General features: G+C 33.4%; 1 protein-coding gene across 2 annotated transcripts in view; it reads left to right on the top strand.

Annotated features, from left to right (window-relative positions):
* The window catches only part of Sgcz (sarcoglycan zeta), a 461,601-nt gene that overhangs the window by 236,076 nt on the left and 201,672 nt on the right, over positions 1-23,853 (top strand). For both annotated transcript variants that reach the window (XM_027954701.1, XM_027954699.2), the window contains exon 2: positions 7,344-7,445. In XM_027954701.1, the coding sequence (XP_027810502.1) occupies positions 7,344-7,445 (102 nt within the window). The remainder of the gene's footprint in view (positions 1-7,343; positions 7,446-23,853) is intronic.

The following is a 23,853-nucleotide window of genomic DNA, read 5'->3' as shown; positions in this document are numbered from 1 at the left end:
GGTTCACCTCCAGGAACAATGAGCCTTCTTAGACACTGACTGGTGTTAGACCCCCCAGACAATCGTACTGGGCTCTAATTTGACTTTTGACTATCTCATTAAGGTCATTTCCTCATACAAATTGAAGTGTAGAATGTATAATACCAGTACATGATAGAAATTATAGAAACACATGTTTTTACCTTCCTTCCTATCCAATTTCTTTTGAAATTTGTAATATTTATTAGTAACTTGGAAGAAAAATTTCTGGTTTTAACTAGAAAAAAAATCTATAATTTATTTTTAATTTGCATGTGGCCAGTACATTCTTTTAAGTATATTTTAAAAGCTTTTTTAATAAGAAATCATACATCACATTTTCTGTATTTTTTGATGGATACATCCATTATTTTTTTTTTCTCAATTTCCTATCAACATGTTTATTACGCTGACAGTCACATTTAACTGTTCAGGACTGTCTTAGAACTTGGGTGTAGCTAACATTCAAGAAACCCTTCATACCAGGTGTCCCAAAGTCATTAAGAACTATAAGGACAGAACCCCCGTGCAGTGGCCCACACATGTAATTCCAGCAGCTTGGGAGGCTGAGACAGGAGGATCGAAAGTTCAAAGCCAGCCTCAGCAAAAGTGAGGTGCTAAGCAACTCAGTGAGACCCTGTCTCTAAATGAAATACAAAATAGGGCTTGGGATGTGCTCAGTGATCAAGTGCCCATGAGTTCAATCCTTGGATCCTTGGTACCCCCCCCCCCCCAAAAAAAAAAAAAAAGTAAGTACAGATCACTACAAAATTCTGGGGGTGGATTTTAAATTTAAAGCGATATTTCTGGCAATATTCTCTTTGTTGACATTCAGACCTATGATTTATTTTTAAATCATATGTCACAATAAATTCCAGAAAGGTTATTTCTCAATAAAGCATCCTCCCCTTTGTTTGTACAAAAACCAAGAACATGAAATTGTAGTAAAGATCTATCATATGAATTTTGGTGATAGTGACGTTAAACGATATCAATTTAATTTTCAATTCATTTTTTTCAGGTAAAGAGCTACATTTTATTGATCAGTTAAATAACCGAGAATTTACTCTCCGTACATATTATAAAATTCATTGTTGAAGGTACTACTACTTAAGGATCAAGTACATTAATAAAAGTGACCATAAATTTTGTAAGAAGATTCTGATTAAAATTTGTACACAATTAATGAAGATTAGAATCAAAATCTGATACATTTTATAACAACTATAATTGTAGTGTTGTGGAAATACGGAGTTGACAGAGATGTTATTTCTGATTAGGATATTAAAAATGGACTAGGCCTTAAATAAAGGGTAAGAGTATTAAGAGGAGATAGAAAAGAAGATTAGTTCAAATAAGCAAAATACATGGACCAAGAAATTAATATGGTAAAACATCGAGCTTTCCTATGAAGAAATTCTAGCAGTAGAGTGAAACGAAAGTTCAAGGTGAGGAATAATAAAGAGCAAAAAACCTGTAAAACAGTGGTTGCATGAAACACTTAAATGTCTTGAAAATCATTCTGAAGGAGAGGATGGACTCACAGTAGATGAGATTGCTTTATAATCTCTCCCCTTAACATGAAAATGATCATCACAAGGGTTTTAAAAAGAAAATTAAATAGTCTAAATAAAGAACATACATTTATATCTAGAGGCCAAAGTGGATTTTTGAGCAGGAATAAGAAGTCACATGATAAGAAAACACTGCATCAGTGGTAGGAGGTGATTGCCTGGCTGATGATAAAGTGGTCTTGAAATATCAGTGTCATTGGGATTGGAAATGAAGAAATTTAAATAAAAAAGGCTAACTTTTTTTTTTTAAGTGTGTTGATTAGGGACCATTGGACTGTGTTATAAAATATTCACTTTCAAAATAAGCCAAACTCCAAAACCTAAAGGTCTAAAATTTCCTCTGATATGCGGATGCTGAAATATAATTAAGGGTCAGGAGGATAGAAGTATTAGACAAAGGGGAATGAAGGGAATAGGAATGGGAGTAGGAAAGACAGTAGAATGAATTAGACATTACTTTTCTGTGTGCATATATGAATACATGACCACTAACTTCACATCATGTACAACCACAAAAATGGGAAGTTGTACTCCTTGTGTGTATGATATGTCAAAATATGTTCTACTGTCATGTATATCTAAAAAGAACAAATAATAAAAGAAATAAAATATTCACTTTCAATAAGCTATAAGGATAAAATAATTAATAAACGTCTAAACTATGGAACCAATGTAGGTGTCCTTCAACAGATGAATGGATTAAAGATGTGGTATATATACACAGTGGAGTATTACTCAACCTTAAAGAAGAATGGAATTATGCCATTTGCCTGTAAATGGATGGAACTGGAGAATATCATGCTAAGCAAAAATAAGCCAATACCACGAACTAGAGGCCAAATGTTTTCTCTGATATGTGGATGCTAATTCACAATAAGGTAGAGGTGTGGCTAGGGAAAATAGAGTTACTTTTCATTAAGTAGAGGGGAGGTAAAGGGAGGAGAAGTAGTATGGGGTTAGGAATGATAGTAGAATGAATCAAAAATTATTATTCTATGTACATATACTACACAACTGGTGTGATTCTACATCATGTACAACCAAAAGAATGAGAAATTGAGTAAAGTGCATTCTATTGTCTGTATAACTAATTATAACAAATAAAAAATAAAAACAAAAGAAAAAATATATAACAGGCCTAATACTGAGCAATTCGTAGTCTAGCTCAGTTAATTATTATAAATATCCCCATGAGGAATATCATCATTTTTCTGATATTTTCATAAAACTTATTTAGTTTTAGATAGATTTAACACTATGTGAAAATCAACAGTAAGTAGTAAAATCAAGTTTCAAACTCTGACTCTACAACCCTTTCCAAAATGATTCTACACTGTCGGTTGAAAGTAAATAAGTGGCAAGCATCTTTAGTTCGTTTGTTTGTGTTGCTATAACAAAATACCCGACATTTGCTAATTTATGAAAAACTGAAATTTCTTCTCTCATAGTTTAAAATACAGGTGCCAGCAGGTTCACTTGTCTGGTTAGGACTTCTCTGCTTCCAAGATGGTACCTGGATAAGTCCTTAAAAGGAGAGGAACACAGTGTCCTCACATAGCATTGACAGAAAAGCTTCTCTTGCCACTCTTATCAAGTTCTTTAGTCTCATTCACAAGAGAGGAGCCTCTCATGGCCAAATCACTTCTTAAAGTTGATTTAACCACACTAGCACATAGACTGTAAAATTCCAAATTTTGGAGGGAACACATTCAGACTGTACTAACATGAGATTATGAAAAATGAATAAAAACATCATAATTCTAATGGTAATAAAATTTGATGTAGACTATCCTGCAGTTGAATGATAAGCCCTCTGGATATTAAAAAATATGTATTTTTATCATGAGACAAAATTAAAACTTTTAAATAAAATATTGATAATTGTTATTATTTTTTCAACATTTATTTTTTAGTTGTAGGTGCACAGAATACCTTTATTTTGTTTTTATGTGGTGCTGAGGATCGAACCCAGTGCCTCACGCATGCTAGGTGAGTGCTCTTCCTCTGAGCCACAACCCCAGTCTAATAATTGTTATTATTAACATTGTTAAATAATTATTAAATTTAACAATAATTGTTAAAACTATTAAGTATATCCACATAAATTAGGCACTGTTTTAAGCTTTGTACGTCCTCTCAAATAATCCTGCAATAAACAAATAAATTCTGTTATAATTTGTTTTATCTTTTTTTATGTCCTAGAGAGTGAATCCAGAGGCCTCTACTATTGAGCTACATTCCCTACCCCTTTTTAAATTTATTTTGAGATAGGGTCTCACTAAGTTGCCCAGGCTGGCCTTGAATTTATGTGTTTTACTTTCCTCAGCCTCCCCAGTGGCTGGATTAGAGCTACTGCTCCAGATTATTCCATTTGTAGAAGACAAAATTTGAATCACCAATATTAGTTAGTCAAGATTATAAAAAGAAGTTGTCAAACCAAGATAGGCTTGAGACAAACCCATGTCAGATTCTGTTATCTTGTGGTATTTTGGCAATGTTGTTCTTAATAGAAAATTCAGAAATTATTTTCAGATAGGACCAAGAGACAGTGGATGAGGAAGATATAGTGACTATAAAAATAAAATCACTTCTTGGTGTTCCTGTAGACAGCACACTGAATTATTTCATCATCTCATAAATTATCAGTGGACTTTATACATGCATGTGAAGATTGAGTTAGTTATACACACACACACACACACACACACACACATATTTGTTATGTATTTTACAACTGCATTTAGATAATATGGAAATTTTTGGAAATCTTTCCTTCATCGAAAGCAAGAGAAATGATACAAATACAGACAAATAAACCAGGTTAGATTATATTATCATAACAACAGTCTTACACTTGTGCAGGGGAATTCTCTTTTACCTAATGAAATACAATTATTTATGCAACTTAAATCATATATTATGTAGCAAATGGAAGAAGACATTTTACTTAGCTTGAGACTGAAGACATTCCCAAGTTAAATATGCATATAGCATAAACAGTATCACATTTAACTTTGGATGCCCAATTATCTTATTGATGATCAGCTTATTGAAGCATTTTTAAGACTAATATTGAAAAGGGAATTTCATTTGTGATAGCATTTGTTTCTATTGCCCTGAGATAATTTAATAATAACACTGGGTATTTCCATAGAAACTCAGTGAGGACAATTTAAGAACACTTCCTCCTTCCAGCAGGCTTTTGAGATTACATATGGACAGTCACTGTGTGAGATTTAATTATAGAAAATCCTTCTGTGATCAAATAATTTTTTCAAGCCACATCATATTATAGATTATATAAACACACGTTTGTATATACATATATGTGTGTATACATATGTTATATATGTATATGTATGTGAGCATATGTATATGTGTGTATATACACAAACATACATTTTTTCTTGGCTTTCTGAATTCCCTGAGAATTCTGCACTTAGTCTGTGCCTGCCACAACTGCTTGGGTCTTCTTTAGGCCTTATTATCTCTGGAAAATTTCTCACATTCCAGATCTCAAAATCCAAAGTTCCATTTTCTGAAGATGATAAACTTTTATTAACAGTTCTCAGATTTCTTAACTTCTATTGAATCTGATCATAAATATCACCATGTACTATTCTTTGGCTCTTTTCTATTTTTGCAGCCCAACACAGCTGTTACTTGTTGCTTGCTACCTGATGAGGAAAGTAATGGCCAGTCATTTGAGGAGGATCATTTCTCACTACTTTAGAAGTTCACCTCCTTATGACTTTCTGACCTTCTGGGTTAATAAATCTTCATTTTGAGTCTTTCTCACTGTTAATTCTGCCATTTTCTATTTTGTAGATGGGCATAATCTCGCAAAAACTCACTAATTAGAGCAAGTAAAAGAGTCACCATGTCATTTAATCAGGGGTACTTTTCATTTTCATAAGTGAACAATGATACTATAAAACTTCTGCAAACCAGCTCTGTCTCAGAGAAGTCATCTTTCGAACAAAAGCATACATGTTTTCTCATCAAAGTTAAACCTTCAGTACTGCTTGAAATTCTCATATGTGTTTCTGTTAGGTTGGTCACCTACTAGACATTTCTTGTGTCACCTTGAAACTTCTTCACTTGCCTCAAGAAACTAATTCCTTTATATTGCCTTCAAGTTTAATTCCACTGAATCTATTATTTTCTTCTTCTCAGGAAAGAGTGAGACCCCACCACTTCATAATCTTTTTTTTCCTCTATTTGTTTCTCTTTCTCTGTCTCTTTTCATTTTTCCATCACCAAATCTTTTCTGCATAAATATTTTCTGTCAGCAACACCTTCATGTTATACTACCTCATTGAATTTTTTTTTTTGGCAGTGGGGATGAGGGGTACCAGGTGAGATAGTCATAGTCACCCATTTCCTTTTATTCTGATTTAAACTTCCGTGAAAGTATGGAACACCTCTTCCCAAGCCACAGAACAAGTCTTTCCCCAGGAATTTCTCTTTGCTTTGATATACATCTTGCCACATGGAACTTGCTTATCCTCATGAAGGATTTTAGTATGCCTTAAGCAACTAGCATTCCCAATCTACTTTCTATAGGGATGCTGGGTGATATCTAAATTTTGCAAAGATATCTCAAAGCTAGAAAGTCCAAAGCTAAACTTAGTTCTGGCCTTGAACTATTCCACTATTCCAATTTTTAGAAAATCACTAAATTTCCTTAATCACTCAGAGTCATGAAACCTTGATTTAATCGTAAATATTCCTCTTTTCCCTGTCACCAGATAAAATTACTTATCAAGGCTGCAGATTGTTCTTCTATCGTATTCTTCGAAATTATTACCACATTGTGCCTTATTACTGACTTCAATAGATAACCCTGTGCAGTATTTCAGCCTCATTAGTCTTCTTGAAGCTTAACTCCAATCATTTCAAGCCATTAAGCTATTTAAGTACCTTTTGCATTTCTTCTCTTAGAATCTGTCTTAGGCTTTGCATTCATGGCTTTTCTTTCTCTGGCCCCCAAACATATTCTCCTCCAATAGTCAAAAGTGGGAAAACCATGCATTATTTGGATCCAACAGCATGCTTTTTTCCTAAATGGTAACAACATTTTCATTCTGTTCTACTTTTCATAGACCTCCCCTGTTAAAATTTTCCCCATTTCCAAGGCCTATATCAATCACTGTCTTCCATGATAAATGGTTTACTCTCTTACCAATCATGAAATCTTTCTTTAATTCCCAATAGTGCTCTGATTTTACTGACTTTGTTCCATCTCATCAATACATTTGTGTATTCATTTTCTCCTTCTCTTTCTAAAGTATAGGATATGTGTTTATTCATGGTTTCAGTGCTGGAACATCAGTTAAAATATTAATATGCAAATGAGACTCTTTGAATATTATAGAATTAGTTGTATACTTGTCACAATATTTTCTGAACTTTCTGAAAAGTTGTTTCCAAGTATCATTTTACCTAATTTATAATTGAACTAATGCATGAAGAAATTAGTTGATTTGTTCATAGGTAAATCCTGGTCTCTGACAGAGCTAGGAGTAAACACCAGGTCTTTATAATCCTGTTTCCTGTTCATTTTAAATAGAGCCCTCTGTATGTATGCAAAGTGCTGCAATCATTCATTGAGTAGATTCAGTCTCTCATTTTCCTTAAAGCATCACTGATTTGAACTCACTGTTTCCTCCATTTAGGCCTAAGAAAATTGTGGCCAGATATTTCATCCTCTAATTAACCTAAAAGTGAACTATATTTCATTGCTTGTAGGATGGTATGGGAAATCTGAGAGTCACCAAGAAGGGAATCCGACTTGAAGGTATATCTGAGTTTCTACTTCCATTGTATGTGAAAGAAATTCATTCCCGAAAGGTATGTGATACTGGCTTTGGCTTACTGTAAAAGATAATTTAGAGCTTATGTTTTAGCTTGAAATAGGAGCACAGAATTCCCTTATCTCCTTATGTATCAGTTTTCATTAGCTAAAGACCTATTAAAGTTAAAACGGTGAGACAATTGAAAAACAGTGAAGGTTAGTTTCAAACTGACAAATGAATTGAAATGCAGTGCTGCTTTTGTTAGTCTATAAAATTTGCCCCTCTATTTTCACTGTGAGATATAAATACACATAGTAAATATAAAGGGGGCATTTGATATGTGTTGAATAATTTTTGCAAAAAGTGCTGAGTCACATTAATGATTTCAATTGAATATACCATATATGTTTTCAGCTTTAATAGACATGTATTTGCTAAAAGAGATGACCAGGAGTTTTTATTTGGAAATTAAATTTATTTCTGGATGTACCTTATTTCAATCAAGTCAGAATATTTGTCCTTTGAGAGAGAGAGAGAGAGAGAGAGTGTGTGTGTGTGTGTGTGTGTGTGTGTGTGTTCTATATGTATTTTATCATTTAGCAGCATGCTAAAAACATCAAGATTGTAGCTTAGTTATTGTTTATTTTGGCTTAAGTGTGATTCCTCTTAGAAGATAGTAACTATTTTCAGGTACATTCAAATCTTCCAAATCTATTAAACAAATATCTGGGGTATGTGTATATATGTGGAAATATATTTAGTGAGAGAGAAATAAAGAAAGTTTGTTATATACAAGTCAGAAAAATATTAATCTTTCATAAATATGAAAATCTATTTAAGATTAAAATAATATTTTAATATTGCCAATATGATACATTAGCAAATAGACTATATAGGAAAACATAATTTGAATAATTGACTTGAAGCTATTTTTTCCCTTATTACCAAACTGAAATGAGATCAAAGGATCAACTTTCATATAACTTTTAATTATGATAGTTATATTAAATGACTTTTTTTATAATGTGAAATGATAGAGCTTCACTAATATACTATATGATTGCACTCTAGGTACTGGAATTTTATTTTGATAATATTTTCCAAAGTTTAGTCCCATGTAAATCAAGAGACACATGTCTGAACACTTGCCTTTCATGGTTAAACTTTTAAAAATAATTAAACTTAAAAACTTCACCCAGAATACTTCTTCATTTTGATTCTAGGAAAATTTGGAAGAAAATCTCATGTTTGCATATATCAATATGTTTCCTTAATTGAAAGCCACCACCATTCACAACTATTTTCACTGTGCTTTTTTTGGTTGTTGTCACTTTAAGTTGTTTAGTATTTGAAAAAAGTAAAAATTTTTATGTGTGGAAATCAAGAAATTACTTAATCTAGGAAGGAGGAGGGAATAATTTCAGGCAGAAACTTTTTTTTTTTTTTTGATGGGTGGGGGGACAGTTCCCGGGGGATTGAACTCAGCAGCACAGGATCATTGAGCCACATCCCTAGCCTTATTTTGTATTTTTATTTAGAGACAGAGTATCACTTACTTAGCACCTTGCCTTTGATGAGGCTGGCTTTGAACTTGCAATCCTCCTGTCTCCGCCTCCGGAGCTGCTGGGATTACAAGAGTGCCAACATACCAGGCCACAAACTTTTTTGAAAATTCATTCTGTTGACAAGTCCAGGAATAGCAAAGAAGAGTTTCTCTAAGTCATTTAGGCTAAGTTTTAGTGTCCGTCTGGCAACCCAACTTAAAGAAAGATTGTGAAGGTCTCTGCCAATGGGAGGGTCATGCAATTTGTCTTCTGAGCAGGGGAATTTGGGGGAGTATAACAACAGGTGTTCTAACTGGAAACAAGAATGAGTCTCAATTCTATGGAGGAAATAAGATAAGGTCCACTAATTTTTTCCATTAAAGTGTGAGGTGATGGCAGATGGGTTTCCTAATCTTCATGCCTGGGATGAGCTTATCTCAAGTTCACAAGCATTTCCAAAGCCTACTGCATTGATTGAGAACTGCGAGCTCCCTCTCACATCCTCAGCCCTGTGGCTTCTTTCCTTTGTCTCCTCTCATTGCTGTTTGCCTCCCAGTAGGGTGGAAGCATGGTAAAGCATAAGAGGTAGAAGTCTGGTTTGAAGAACAGAAGTAAAAGGAAACTCATTTATCCCTTGGGAAACGTTGCTATACATTCACACACAGCAACAATAAGTAAATAAAGGAAAAAGAAAGAGACAATCTGTATTTTATACCCAATCCCCACATTACAATTCACTTGTGGGTGAATGTGTGCTGTGGTTCATTCTTGCTGCAAAGAATATTTTGCTATTTCAAAAAAACAGGCACGATTTCTCTCAGATGTTATTTTCTCATTACTAAAATGGAATTGATAAAATTTCTCAAAATTCTTAATTCTTAGGTTAAGAAAAAACAGAAAAATTTCAGTAATCCTAGGAGAAATGAGATTGTTTATTTTAAAAAATCAGGTACACCTATCAATCTCCCTTATATTTTTATGTATTCTGTTTATGATAAAATTTCAAAAATCCAGTGGTTTTCAGGTAGAAAAATGTATTAAATTTAAATGGTATTTATAAATATTCAATTTAGCTGAGAGAAACTACTACTTTGTACAATATTGATATGCCTATATTTCTACCCTGTTAATGACAGCCGGTTGCCTTCTTTTTATTTAGCCAGTACTCCACTCTGACAAATATCGTTTTCTTACTTAAAGTTACTTTTTGGTTATTTAGATATTTAATCATACACATGGAAAGGTGATAAGAGATTTCTGCTGCATAAAAGTGCAGTTGCCCATAAACACACATCTTGTCACCTGAATCTACTCTTTAAGCTAAATGACTTCCCTAAAACCACCACCAAAAATAGTCATACTTATTTGAAGTTCTATTACACCTATAGCAGTTTACAATCTTCATCCTTTTCAAAATCAACCTTTTCTAACTGGCTTATCAAAACAGTCCATAACACACACACACACACACACACACACAAAATGTAGTGTAGTCTACCCCAAACACATCTTGAAATTCAATGCCTCTCTCAAAATTAATATCATTACTGTTACAAAAGAATTGTGCACTGAATATCACTGAAATGAAATGCGTAATTTTCTTCAAACAGAAAAGACACAAAGGATGTAGAATTTGGGCTGCCTTATATAAATGATGGCAATGATTACATTCTGCCCCAGTCTTCAGGGCACATGGGCTAACATCAGGACAAAATTTTTGAATATCAGAAACTCAAGATGTAATTAGCAGACTCATTTTCTTTAAATGTAATTGGAGTATGTTTCCTAAGGTATCATGAATCCAGGTTATTAATGGGAAGCTCTTTCATACATTTCACTGATTCTTAGCAGCCAGATTCATATCGTGTGATTCTCTAGAATCCTGTTAAGTATCACCAAACTTATCTGTCCTCTATTTTTGTTTATTTTTTCCAGTTTAAGGATTATTAGTTAAATTGATACCTTACCTGCCACTGATCACAGTGTTCTGAATGACAGGTTGATAATAATACCCAAGGAACTACTAAGAGATAATTCCAATTCAAGTACCTCAACAGCAAAATGAAGAAGTCCTGAGTTCTTAGTCCTGCTGTATTAGCAAACTGTGAGCAAGGATCCACTCTTCTTATGTTCATTTCTCTGGCTTCAGAGCTGTGTGATGCAAACTTGGTTCTTTTTTACAACCAGTTTTGCATATTGTATATACAATTCTTTTTTATAGGGTTCAGAGACAAAGCCATGGGGCCAGACTAGCATAGTAAATCTTTTCTGCTTACACAGCATGTTAATTTCCTTACCTGTCTCTTTCAGATACCATGGAAAATCTCTGTGCAGGTTTTCTTTCTCCCATTTAACCCATTTCATACAAATAGACATGTGAAGCCTTCCATACTTATTTTATTCATCATTATCATTTTACATTTAAATGTTTATATGGGAGACATTTATGATTTTACAGTGATGGCTTCTGGTTCATGTACAAAACAACAAAAGTGTCTCCAAAATCTTTACACTAAAGAAAATGAAACCTTACATCTGGTCAACATCATCATAGCTATGTAATTATATTCCTGCACAAATAAAAGAATAAAGAGTATATATAGACTTGTACATACTATTTATAATTAACCTATTATGCATAATTTAGTAGAAGAAAAATAATCTGAAATACATTGAAATGGCTAAATGTAAATATACCTTTACCACCAATTTTTTTAATTGTGCTTTTATGGTCAAGAATAAAAGATTTTGAATACCATTAGGAAGCCAGATTGAATAGCTTCATGTTTCAATTTCAGACAACATTTGTTAACTCCCTGCAGCGTAATTTGAGGTGATTAGCTCCTCTCCAATTTGTCCTCATCCCTCTTCACTTTCGGTTTTTTGATAATTATAGCATTTTAACTTCCTCAGAGTTCATAATATTTACATTCTGTTGTGCAACTTTTCTTGCAGCAGCACTTTGGTCTTCCCTCTACATAGACAGGACTGCAGGTTCCATCACTAGTCCTCTACTTATTATGGCTACTCCATCCTCAGTTCATTATTCAATCGCTCCTTGCTTATGTGCATTTTGTTTTTAATTAGTTTGTTTTGATTTTTTTAAATTTATGAGACATTTGATGTTGAGAGTATTTGTTGATTTTATTTTTTTGTGGGGAGAATTATTAATGGTTAATTCCTCAGAATTTTGAACTCCTTTAGTAAATGTTAGTACTGAACATTGTCATGAAAAGTCTAAAGGCAGCAGGTATTTTTCTCCTGTTGATGACACAAATATTCTTTCTGGGTGCCTGATACCTTTTTACTAATTTCACTCTTTTTTTTTTCATATCCAGAAAGTCTTCACTATTATGTCAATAGATTTTAGAACTTGTTGTCTCACTATATTGGGATCTCACTGTGTTACCAGGCTGGCCTCAAACTCTTGGGCTCCAGCCATTCTCCCACCTCAGCCTCCTGAGCAGCTGAGACCACAGGTGTGAGACTCCATGGCCAGTTAATAGCTTTCAGTTTTACATTTCAGTTCTTTACTTCAGAGAAAGTCATGTTTCTAATATTGAGTCATCTTTGTTCTTTACAAATATTGTAATTTCAGTAAATATTTTGCATTCTTTTTATTTTCTTTGAATGTGATTTATCAGTTCTTCAGAGTCTTTCTCCCATTCCATGAGATTATTTTCTTCCCTGTGAATTTGGCCCTGCTCTAATTCATGTATTTTGTGTATAGTGATGATTCTAGGATTCTCAGAATTTTACTTAGGTCTATAATCTCCTTTTTTATCTTATAAGGTTTTTACTGTCTTTGATCTGTGATTTTACTAAAATTGTAGTGTTTTTAAATTCTAAAACTTAAAGCACTTCCTTTATCTGGTTAAATTATTCCTGATGGGTTACAAGTTGGGGTAGGGGTATTAATGTCACTATATTATTTGTTTCACTAGAGAGACTGTAAGTGGAAAGACTGTGACTGTTATTTCTTTTGAGAGTCTGAGGTGTGCCAACCAGATGTAGATGAATTTAATTCCCTGGGTTTTAATGCCTCTGTAGAATTCATACAGTGCTATGCCATCCTCCATTCTTGGTAGATTTGTACAGTATTATCTACTTGCCACCTCCTTCTCCTCCATCCAGATTAATTCATTTGGGTTAGACTTTCCATTAACATGTTGACACTCATTTTTTTTTTCCTTCTAGGCATATGGATTAATTGCTGGTAGGTTGTGTGCTCTATACTGTTATGAAATAACTTCATTTTCTTTCTTCGGTTGATGATTTTCCAAGTTTATAGTGTAAGCTTGTATTGTAAGATTATTGGCTGAACCAAGTAAAACAAATTTCTTATAAAAATTATTATGGCTGAATTTGTTAAATAATGAGGGAGAGAGGTTTTTGAAAACTTTTCTGTCTTTCCTTCCTTCTTCCTCCTTCTCTCTCTCTTTCCCTCTTTCTCATGAATAACCAGTAGCCCCCGATGCCATAATTTGAATGGTTCATTTTTTCATCATTGGTTTGAAATATGACCTTTCTCATATATGGTGTTCTCAAATGTCTATGGATTTATTTCTGTTCTCACCATTCTGTTCTATTGAGATGCTTGCCAAAGGCTCATACTTTCACTTTAAGAAATGTTTTTTTTATAACTAGCAATTTCTTTTCTTATTACTTTTTCAAAAGCTTTTGCCTATTGTGCATCTTTGCTTCTCAATGAACTTAATCATCAGCTGTCAAGTTTCATAAAAATTCCTGTTGGGAATATAATTATGGCTATATTTAATTTGAGGAGAATGACATCTTTACAGTATTGAGTATTCCTGCCTAGGATCATTTACTTTGTCCAGACTCCCTTTGTGACCTTTCTCGACTTTTTAAACCCATTGTCATTTTCCTGTTTTATTGAATTGAATGCTTGAGTAATTTACTTTCAATATTTTCTGTATCAAATAAATCTATAGCTATAAAGTTTATATCAACTATTTAGGCCATATCTCATGAGTCTAATAATATCCTCTGAAAACTTTTCATTTGTGATTGTTTTCTAATTTTACTTTGATTTCTTACTGCATAGGTGTTCCACGAAAGAGGTTGATCACTCAGTTTTGTACTATTTTGTTTCATTTTTTGGTCCTCGTTACTTTGCATCCATGTGGGTTCTTTATTAGCTTCAAGATAGCCTTTAGCATTTTTAATTATGTTAGTCATTTGACTACCCTACTGAAATACAGCAATAACCATCCACTCAATTAACTAGGGAACATGTCTATTTCAGTCTTCAAAATATTGCCCAACAATTTATAGTAGGCAAACAATGAGTTTTGTTGTTTTAAAATTTTATAAATAAAATTATTTGTTGAGACCTAGTTATAAGCCACTTCATTTTATTTTCACAGCAACGCTGAGGGGTGAGAAGTTTAGATAATTTTATTCCCAGTTCCCAGATGAGTCATCTCAAGACTTAGGAAATTTGAATGGTGCGTCCATAGTGTCAAGGATTGAGGTGAACCTGAACTCAAGACATAGAATGCTCCTTCCTTAATATATCTCAACTGTGTAAAATTGGCTTCTACATTGTATTCCTTTAAACAGACTCTTTTAATTAATTCATAGCAAATACCTTATTTGGGGGAAATAATAGGACTTAATTTTTGCAGTATTGATGGACTCAGGCTTTCTGTTGCATTTATCTAACATCCACAAGTAAATTGTCTGAGCTTCTCTCTAGGGGTTGTATGCAAAATGCCAGTTAAGAAGCATTAGTAGTGAGCATGGAAATGATAGCAATCATTTGTACAGCAAAAAAAAAAAATGCCTTTTAATGTTTCTAAGGTCAGATATCTTTAATTAGAGCCACTAAAAGCTGAGGAAAATATGTAAATACAAACATAACTATATATTTATATGCAATTTTTAGCTGGCTGACAGTTGCCCTTGAACCAACCCATGTGTCTACTGATGTAAACACTGAAATTTACTACTAATAGATTCAAAATATTTAGAATTAAACTTTGCACTTTACAAAACATTTTAAAATGTATGAGCTTATTTAATCTACACTGCAAACATGATGAGATATTGTCTCATTTGCAGGTGGTGACTCAGCTGCCGAGTTTTATATTATGACCAGCATCTAGATCTTACTATGTTGCTGTTTCCGCGTTTTTAAACAATTCTTCACACTATCCAAAGTAACCATTTTGACATATGGTCTTAACACATTTTCTGTTGTTGAATGGCACAGATTGGGTAAATAGTCAATGATAGAAGTTTATTTTGCTCCTGGTTCTAGAGCCTGGGAAGTCCAAGATCCAGGGGCTATATACACAGTTAGGGTCCTCTTAATGGGATGTATTATAGCTTGGAGGAAGGCATCAGATGGCAAGAGAACACAAGAGTGAGAAAAAGAGCCTATTTCCTTTTTATAATTAACCAGCACCTCTGATAATGACTTTATTCTATTCATGTGGGAGATGCCTCCATGATCTAATCACCTCTTAAAAGGTCCCATCTCTTAATATCTCAAATGCAACTAAATTTCAGTGTGACATTTAGAGGAGACAAACTATAGCACATATTCTTCAGGAAATCCATGTTCCTGTTTACATGTATGGAATGCTGGGCTGGTCTCCTAAAAGAAAGTATAGGGTATGGTTTGAGCATCTTGGACCTTGCTTAGGAATAAAAGAAAAAACTGGTAATAACATTGATGGAGATTCTCATTAAACTCAGAGACAGTTCGAAGTTGCTAAATATGTAAGTGTAAGTAAACTTGCTTGCATAGGTGCAATATTCCTTGGACTTAAAGACAAAACTAAACAACTTTAGACAGGCTCCTAAAGGGGTTCATCTTATAGCATATATAATCTTTTTCTAGAGATAATCTATTTTCTTTCACTAGTGGTGTCTCATAGATACTGATGAAGTACTACCAAAAAGTCAAAATTTATTTGCCTTTGTAAACAAATACTTTAAAAATTGCCTATAGTTTTCTGCCTCTCTTTCCAGGCATACACACAGCCCTGTAGATAACTCTCCCTGGGGAAGATGTGAGACAATAATAATTTGAGGGACTTAGAATGAAAAGGAAACACACTAGTTACCTTGGGTTGCTGTTTTGTGTAACAGCAGATTTTTGTGAGTCACCATCTGTTGCAAAGAATCTGGAATAAGGATATATTAAAGAAAGAATGAAATTGAAATACAAGGCAACATGATACATCTTTAATGTCTTAAAATAATCTAATATAACAATCTAAATCAGTGTTAGAAACTAAATATCCTAGGGGTAGGATAAATAATTAAACTTTAGGTACTTGTCAATTCATCTTGAATATGCCCTGCTTCCAATTGTTAACTATTTTTCCCTGTATTAACTGCTATGTGAAGAGCTAGCAATGCATTTATCTAATCCTCACAGCATATGAAGTAGACATTTTACAGAAGTGGGAAAGACTATGCCTCAACGAATTCTATAATGTACCTGAGCATCACAAGGAAAGAGTTGTGGGCGATAATGTGAATCCACACTGTCCAACTTTTGTAACTGCGTATTCTCAACCATTGTGAAATCTCTACATGAGCAAATGGAATTGGCAAACTTTTATCAGGAAGAAGGTGAAGAGAATTCCTTTAGAATTCTGTTATTATTCGTGTCCTGAAAAACACTCTAAACTTTCTCTGAAATACTTTCTTGGAATCCATGCTGTGGAGTTTGTTTTTAAATAGGTACTTTGGCTCATTAGGAATTTTTCTAATTTGATATTAAAAAAATGACCCCATGTTATGCTGACTGCCACTATCCAGTGTAAAGGATTTTAACGAGGCATTGGTGTAATTTCTCATAATGGAGCTCAAAAAAAATTTCTTCTCCAAATAGCATATTTCTTTATTACCCTTAACTCACACGACCACATGTGTGTGGCTGACTATTGCTACAGAGGATTCTCTTAGTTATGACAAAAGGATTTACTGAAACAGAACAAAACTCTGAAAACACATCACAGGAAAAATATTAGCAATATCTACCTTAGCTCAGTATTTTCCGGTCTTTTAAAAATATAAACCATAGTAAGAAGCCTGTAGGGCCAGGATTGTGGCTCAGCAGTAGAGCTCTTGCCTAGTATATGTGAGGCACAGGATTCGATCCTCAGCACCACATAATAAGAAATAAATAAGATAAAGGTATTGTGTCAATCTACAACTAAAAATATTTTTTAAAAAGAAGATGTGATGTACTCTGAAATTTTCTAGTTGAAAATAGTCTAGCCAAGTCCAGCCTATTCTAATTCTACACCCCTCAGACACACACACATGCAGGTGTTTATATACTAATAATTATTTCAATGAACTAAATTGATTTTATAACCCAGTAATATGTTTGATCAACAGTTTGAAAAATACTGCCCTAGCTACTAAAATCACACATTCAATCAATTTGTGGCACAGATGTCACAGATGTATTGAATTATGTAGTAGAGAATATGAAACACTTTATTTGAACTTCAAAGGACAAAGTACAAAAATTGTGAATTCCATAGAGCAGTAATCTTAGGCAGATCAATTGTTTACAATGGTGCCATGTTGATATGAAGTTTCCAGTGAAATGTTTTTAACTTTTTGTTTCAATACCTATATGCATAGAGAAAAATACTTGCATCTTTAGTGAATGACAACATAATTGAGAGGGTGTATGTCTAGTGCATTGAAAGAATATACATTAAATCTCTACAAAAAGATACTTCTCTGTCATATCAGACAAATGAAATGGCATGCATATATAAGAGGTATACCCATTACTCCTGATCTCTCGAACTTGTTTCACAAGTTTCTACCAATGTAAACATTTAGGGAATTAGACCCTGGAATGTCATATTCTTTTCATATTTATGAAGAGACAAATTACATGTTTCAAAAAAAAAAAACTGAAGAGAAGATTGCAATTCAAATTTTCACTTTTTAAAATTGTTTCATTGTAGCTCTACCTGTATAAACAATACTGACTCATCACCTGTCTCCCTGACTCAGTACAATGAACCAGAATAACATAAAATGGGGCAAGCACAGTGTCACTTATTATACAAAAAGAAACTGCCTTGATCTTTTTGACCACTGTAGGACTCCAGTGGTAATTGAAGAAATTTCCTTTATATAATTTCCTTTATATTGTGTGTACACATTAATTATTATTTTATGTTTTATTTTCTTATTAGAAGGCAGGTATGGGAGCAAGTCTAGGGATAGCATTTTGACTTGAAATAGAGTCCTCAAAGCTAACTCACCATCCATGAATCAAGAATGTAGGCTCTGTGTGATAGGAATTTGTACAGGGCTTTGAAAAAAAAAGATTGATATTTGGATTAAAAGTTAGTTGATTTCTGTAAGCAAGAAAATAGTTTTCAAAAGGCATGGTTTGCTCAGAAAACAGTGAATAGATGAGTTCTATTTGATTTGAGGAATCCTATAAGCCAACCATCTCAAACCCAGTGAATCATATTCCTATGTATGTTGAAAGATTTTCCAGGGGGTTAAATAGGTATGGATATAATTTCAAGATTCTAACGTTTGAAATGTACTCTCTTCTAAGTTTGGTCTGCTGGAAAATGACTCTAATTGCACCTCTTTTCTCCAACTTCTCTATCAGAATCACCTTTCAACTTAGTTTTAAAAAATAAGGGGTAACTTTTATCAGTCTCTTTATGATAGTTGCTCCAGATGTAGAAAGTCTAGCCTCAGGGACAGAGTTGGCCAAACAACAGGTCAGTTTGTGAACCTGAATTGAAGGGTTAAATAAATAAATAAACAAAGATTATAAAAAAATATAGTGCCATCATGTAGGTAAGAAGTGTTACAGGGACAGCTTATACCTTCATTCACAACACAACTCATGACAAAAATTTATCTCTGGATTATAAAAGCAAAAAATGAGGTATGTTGTGTTAATATTGACTCATTTATTTGAATTGAAAAATTTAAACTTGTTTGGATAAAAGTATGGCTGAATTTTACTGATAAATTAGCCTATATGATGGAAATGTCTCATCACTTGGACAAACTCAATCTAGAACTCTATAAAATAGAAACTTTCCACAAAATACATTTAAAATATACATACTGTCTAATATTGCTGTGAAAATGTCTGCTATTTTATTTCTTATAAATATTGCACTTTCCACATTAAAAATATTTCAAATATTAGCATTGAAATTGTCAAGGTGACAGACATAGCTTTAGAAAACATTTTAAGAGAAGTAGAAACAAAAAAATACTTGCACAATAAGGTTTAAAAAAAGCAAAAGTAAATCAATTTGGAAAGCATCTTAGGACTTCAGGCACACAGATTGTGGATTCTAAGGGATTTGCAAATTATTCTCAAGTCACTGAAACTCTCAAGTGCTTATAATAACTTAGCATACTAGATTCTAATTAATAAAATTTATTTCTTTAAAAATATCAGTTTATTAACCCAAAAAGTTTTTCATTCTTTCCTATTATTTTAGGATGAGATTTAATGTGTTAAGCAATCGTTCCTTTTTCATTGTTCCTTTTCTGTGATGCAGTATTAGAAATTTTATTAAGTGGAGTGATACACAAAGATGTGTAATTTATTAACAATATCTTAATACTAAAATCCATTCCTCTTGATTATTACAGATTGGAATATCCTGATTGGCTGAGTATATATGTTATCATTTTTAAGTGTGAGACTTTTGTTCAAACAAAACATTAGGAAAAAAAACACTGAAGCAACATAAAGATCAGAAACACTGAGATCTTGTCTCTGTAATGGCAGAGGTCTGTGATACACTTGTAGGCTTGCTTCGGCGCTTAAAAATATTGGTCTTGACCAGAATCTCTAGGGTCATTCTATGCTTTTCTCATTGTGTTCTCAGTGGAGCTATTAAAACAGAACCCATCACAAATACCATAAATACTTCTTCATCCGAATTTTATCGCAAGTTTTCTCCTCATGTCAAGGCTCATCATTAACTCTAGTTGTAATTTCCTCTTTCTATTCTCTTCTGCCATACTTACCCTGTCATTTTTCTTGGATTTGCATGTACAAACTAATTGAAAGACTTATGATGTAATCTTTTCTGGTTAATTTTCTCTCTCCATGGCAATTGAAATCTCCTTTGAAGTAATATATAATCTCCTATAAAATCTGAACTTGTTTTGAATAAGCACATTTATGAAAGAAATAAGTAATCTTTATCCCATGCTTACTAGTAGATATAAAAATCCTGAAAATCCCATGGATTAAGAAAATAAAAGAAATTACATTTGATAGAGTTTTGGTTTTATTAATTTTATTAAGATATTCTAATTCTATTAAAAGAAAACCATATGTTGCCTTTGATCACCTTACTTTTTAGAAACTTAAAGAATTTAGCTTAATCCTTGTTCTGTTCCCTTGGATGATCCAATTATGCATACATGATTTCTGTGGATTTCTAGGGGACTTACATTCTGTGATCACCTCTGGCACCAATTTGCTGTCACAGTTGGATTCTTCAGGCTCCCCTTCTTCCTGATCCTGACATCTACCCAAGAATAAACCTATCATTGCTGGATTCCCTCACTCTCTTAACTCTCTAATATGCACACACATAATCAGATGTTGACTTGATTTTATAAAGTCCTGATTAACATTTTAAGGAAATGAAGTATTTGCATTGTGGTACGTAAACAATTTTAAATTAAACTTGGACATCTCATTATTTAAAATGATTTTACCATATTGCTGAAGTTATTCTTGGCCTCCTGCTCATCCTGATAATAGAGACAGGAATTTTTGACCCAAGGACAATAGAAATAAAACCAGGTCAAGGAATATGAACACATAAACAAGACTTTAATTGGAATGAGAAAAAAACAGGGGCTCACCCCAAGCAGAATGGGAACAGCCATGATGGAGAGAAAATTCAAACTGCCCCAACAAAGAAAGGAACTAGCCTCTTATTGAGTAGCTGAGGTTGAGGAAGATCCTTGGAGGCATCTTGGTGTGTGCCTGTAACTGTTCTCTGGGGCCAATGTGACTCTGGATAGGAGGATGGTGAAGGTACATTCCACAGACCTTTCAAAGAGTGGGGGAAGGTGGGGAAAGCCATTATCAGGCAGCAAGTTCCAGGCCTGAGAGTTTCCTTGCTCTTTTGTTTCTACCTGTCTCCATCCTTTCTCTTTCCCTTCCTTTGATAACAATCAAAAACATCCTTCCCTCTGTTTGTACACAAGTTTGTGTTTTTTCCTATTGAAAATACCACCAATTTGTTAATAGAATCTCTATCAGATAATGAACTAAATGTGGGGACAGAAAGTCATTTTAATTAAAACATCTCTGTGTTTTTAAAATGATTATAACAAGCATAAGATATCACGGGACAACATTCTAACTCAATTCAGGGACCCAAGTTTACACTGTGTCCTTCAAGACTGGGGTCTTATGATTTGGTCATTTTTCTTCTTAGTTAAAGTTCCTTTCATTTGTGCTAAGAAAAAAAAAAGCAGAAGAAATGTAAAGTGATCAAGCTGTGTAATTCAGTAAAGGAAAAAAGTAGGGTGAGGGAGGGTAAAGCTAGGAAGTACTGGAGATATTTATCAGATTACAGAGAAGAGAGTAGGTGCAGAAAAAAATATATATTCAGTTCTCTTTGTAGATTTTCAGATATGCAAATAAGGTTTTGAAGATAAAATTTTACTTTATGCTCTGTTTCTTTGACTCTGACACCATCTGAAGCAGAATTACATGGTGTTATTCTTTAACCAGGTTACAAAAGTATTAATTTTGATATTCAAATGACTGTGAAATAAGGAAAAAAGACAATAAGAAGAACAGTTAATTAAATGTCATAAATTTTCAATGTGTCTGATATTTACTGCTGTATTCCTGCAGATGTTCTCTATTATATTTTGTTAAGTAAAAGTTATTTTAAAAGCATCTTTTTACTTTTTCTGAAAAAAAAAAACAGTTTAAGTTAAATTTATTTTCTCTCTTTTGTTGAAATTCAAATTACTGCACATATTTCCCTTCAAATATATATTTTAGGTATAATTAATGCTATTTCATTTCTGGAACCACTTGTGTTGCTGAAAGCTTGGTTCTTGTCCTGGATGTCGATCTAATAATAAGGACACAGTTTTGAGAAAAAGGAAAAGGAAGGTTTATGTCTTTGCTAGCAAAGGAGAAACACAGGGGACTCCTGTCCCAAAGGTTGTCATGCTGCCCCTCAGCAGGAACCTGGGGCTTTTAAAAAAGATGACTCAAAGGCTACATTCCACATATTCTCTGTTGGAGTTGTCATTCACTTGTTCATTTGGGAGGTAGTTATTTCTGAGATCTTCTGGTAGCATCCCCAAAGTCTGGGTCACTTCCTTCCTGAGATGGGTGTGTACTTAAAGACCTGATAACTCTGCCTAGAATGGGGAAGAAAGGTAGTCCCATTTCCCTGAGATTAGGGAGGGAGAGAGATTAGGGAGGAGCAGTGAGAAAGGAAGAGAAAGAAACATGTCCATTTAAAAAATAAGTTGCAGTGGCAGAGCAGCAAGGGCTATATTCAAAGTATAAAGTAGACTGCAGTTACGCTTGTAAAGTGAGTTATTACGACAAACTGGAATAAAGTAGGATTTTTTTATCCTGCCTTTTATCCTCTAGTTTTGTAGAGGAGGAAAAAAAATAATAAATCTGGAATTTTAGCTTTTGGCTTGTGGGGATTTGAGGACTGGATATTGTACCCAAGGATACTTTACCAATGGATGATAGCCTCAACCCTTTTTATTTTTTATTTTGAAACAGAGTCTCACTAATTTGTTTAGAGCCTCACTAAGTGGCTAAGGCTGATTTCAAACTGTGATCTTCAGCCTTAGCCTCCAGAACACCCAGTTTTATTGTTTATCATTCTTCGTTCTTGTGTAAGTTTCATTGGATCAGAATACTACAGTGTGATATGTATCTATTTTATTGTTAAGTAGAACACGAAAATTTTGCCTTAAGTAATGCAAATGCCAACAGAATATCTAAGGCAGTGCTTTTTGCTTTGTTTTAAATTAATGTCTATGTAATCCACATAGATCATTGTCACTCTCTTCCATTTCATATGATTTGTGGCTCAATGTTACATTTCACTCAGCTAACCACAATTTCACCATATTTCTTTCCTCTTTTTATCATCAAAATCTAAACCAGGAAGGTAGAATCAAAGTACATCTAACTTTTCCAGTTACCAAAGTTTATCACAGAAGAACAGTAGGAAATCATTCAATTGATTAAAAAGCTCTTAAATTAATTTTAACACTCCCCAGGGCTGTGTGTCTTATATGGAATAATATTTAATTAGCTAAATAGTCAATCAAACATCTAGTCTTACATGTTATTTCTAAGTTATCAAATTAGAAAAGTATGTAAAATGTTGATTAATGAAGAACTTTATGTGTCATACTATACTGCTATGACGCTCAATTTAATGTTTTTTTAAATTATATTGAATTTGTAGACTATTTTTCTGTTGTTGTGGAAAATAGTTTAATTGCCTAACAGCAATACATAAAGACTGGTTCATCTAATTTTAACTGAAAACAACAATAACAACAACAACAAAACACTTTTTCCCAAAAGCTTACTGGCTTAAAACCACCAGAATTTATTATTATTTCCAACTTTGTTCATTTACAAGGAATTTTATTTTTTTTAAACAAACTGGCCTGGGGCTGCATACTCTGAATGTCTTCACATATGTGTCTAGGTTGGTTATGATGGCTGAGATGGCTCTCACGTGGTTTTTTATGGCGTGATAAAAATGTTTCCAAGCAGCAAGAGGCAGTGAGCTCTGGTGTTCAAGTGCTTTCTGAGTCCTCTGCTTGTATCAGATTTGCTGATGTTCCATTAGCCAATACAAGTCATAAGGTTGAGTGAAGAATTAAGGACTGAAG

Source organism: Marmota flaviventris, chromosome 3 (assembly GCF_047511675.1).
Source record: "Marmota flaviventris isolate mMarFla1 chromosome 3, mMarFla1.hap1, whole genome shotgun sequence".
In the NCBI taxonomy this organism is placed as follows: Eukaryota; Metazoa; Chordata; class Mammalia; order Rodentia; family Sciuridae; genus Marmota; species Marmota flaviventris.
The sequence above is the reverse complement of the archived record's forward strand: the minus strand, read 5'-3'. Positions and strand labels throughout refer to the sequence as shown.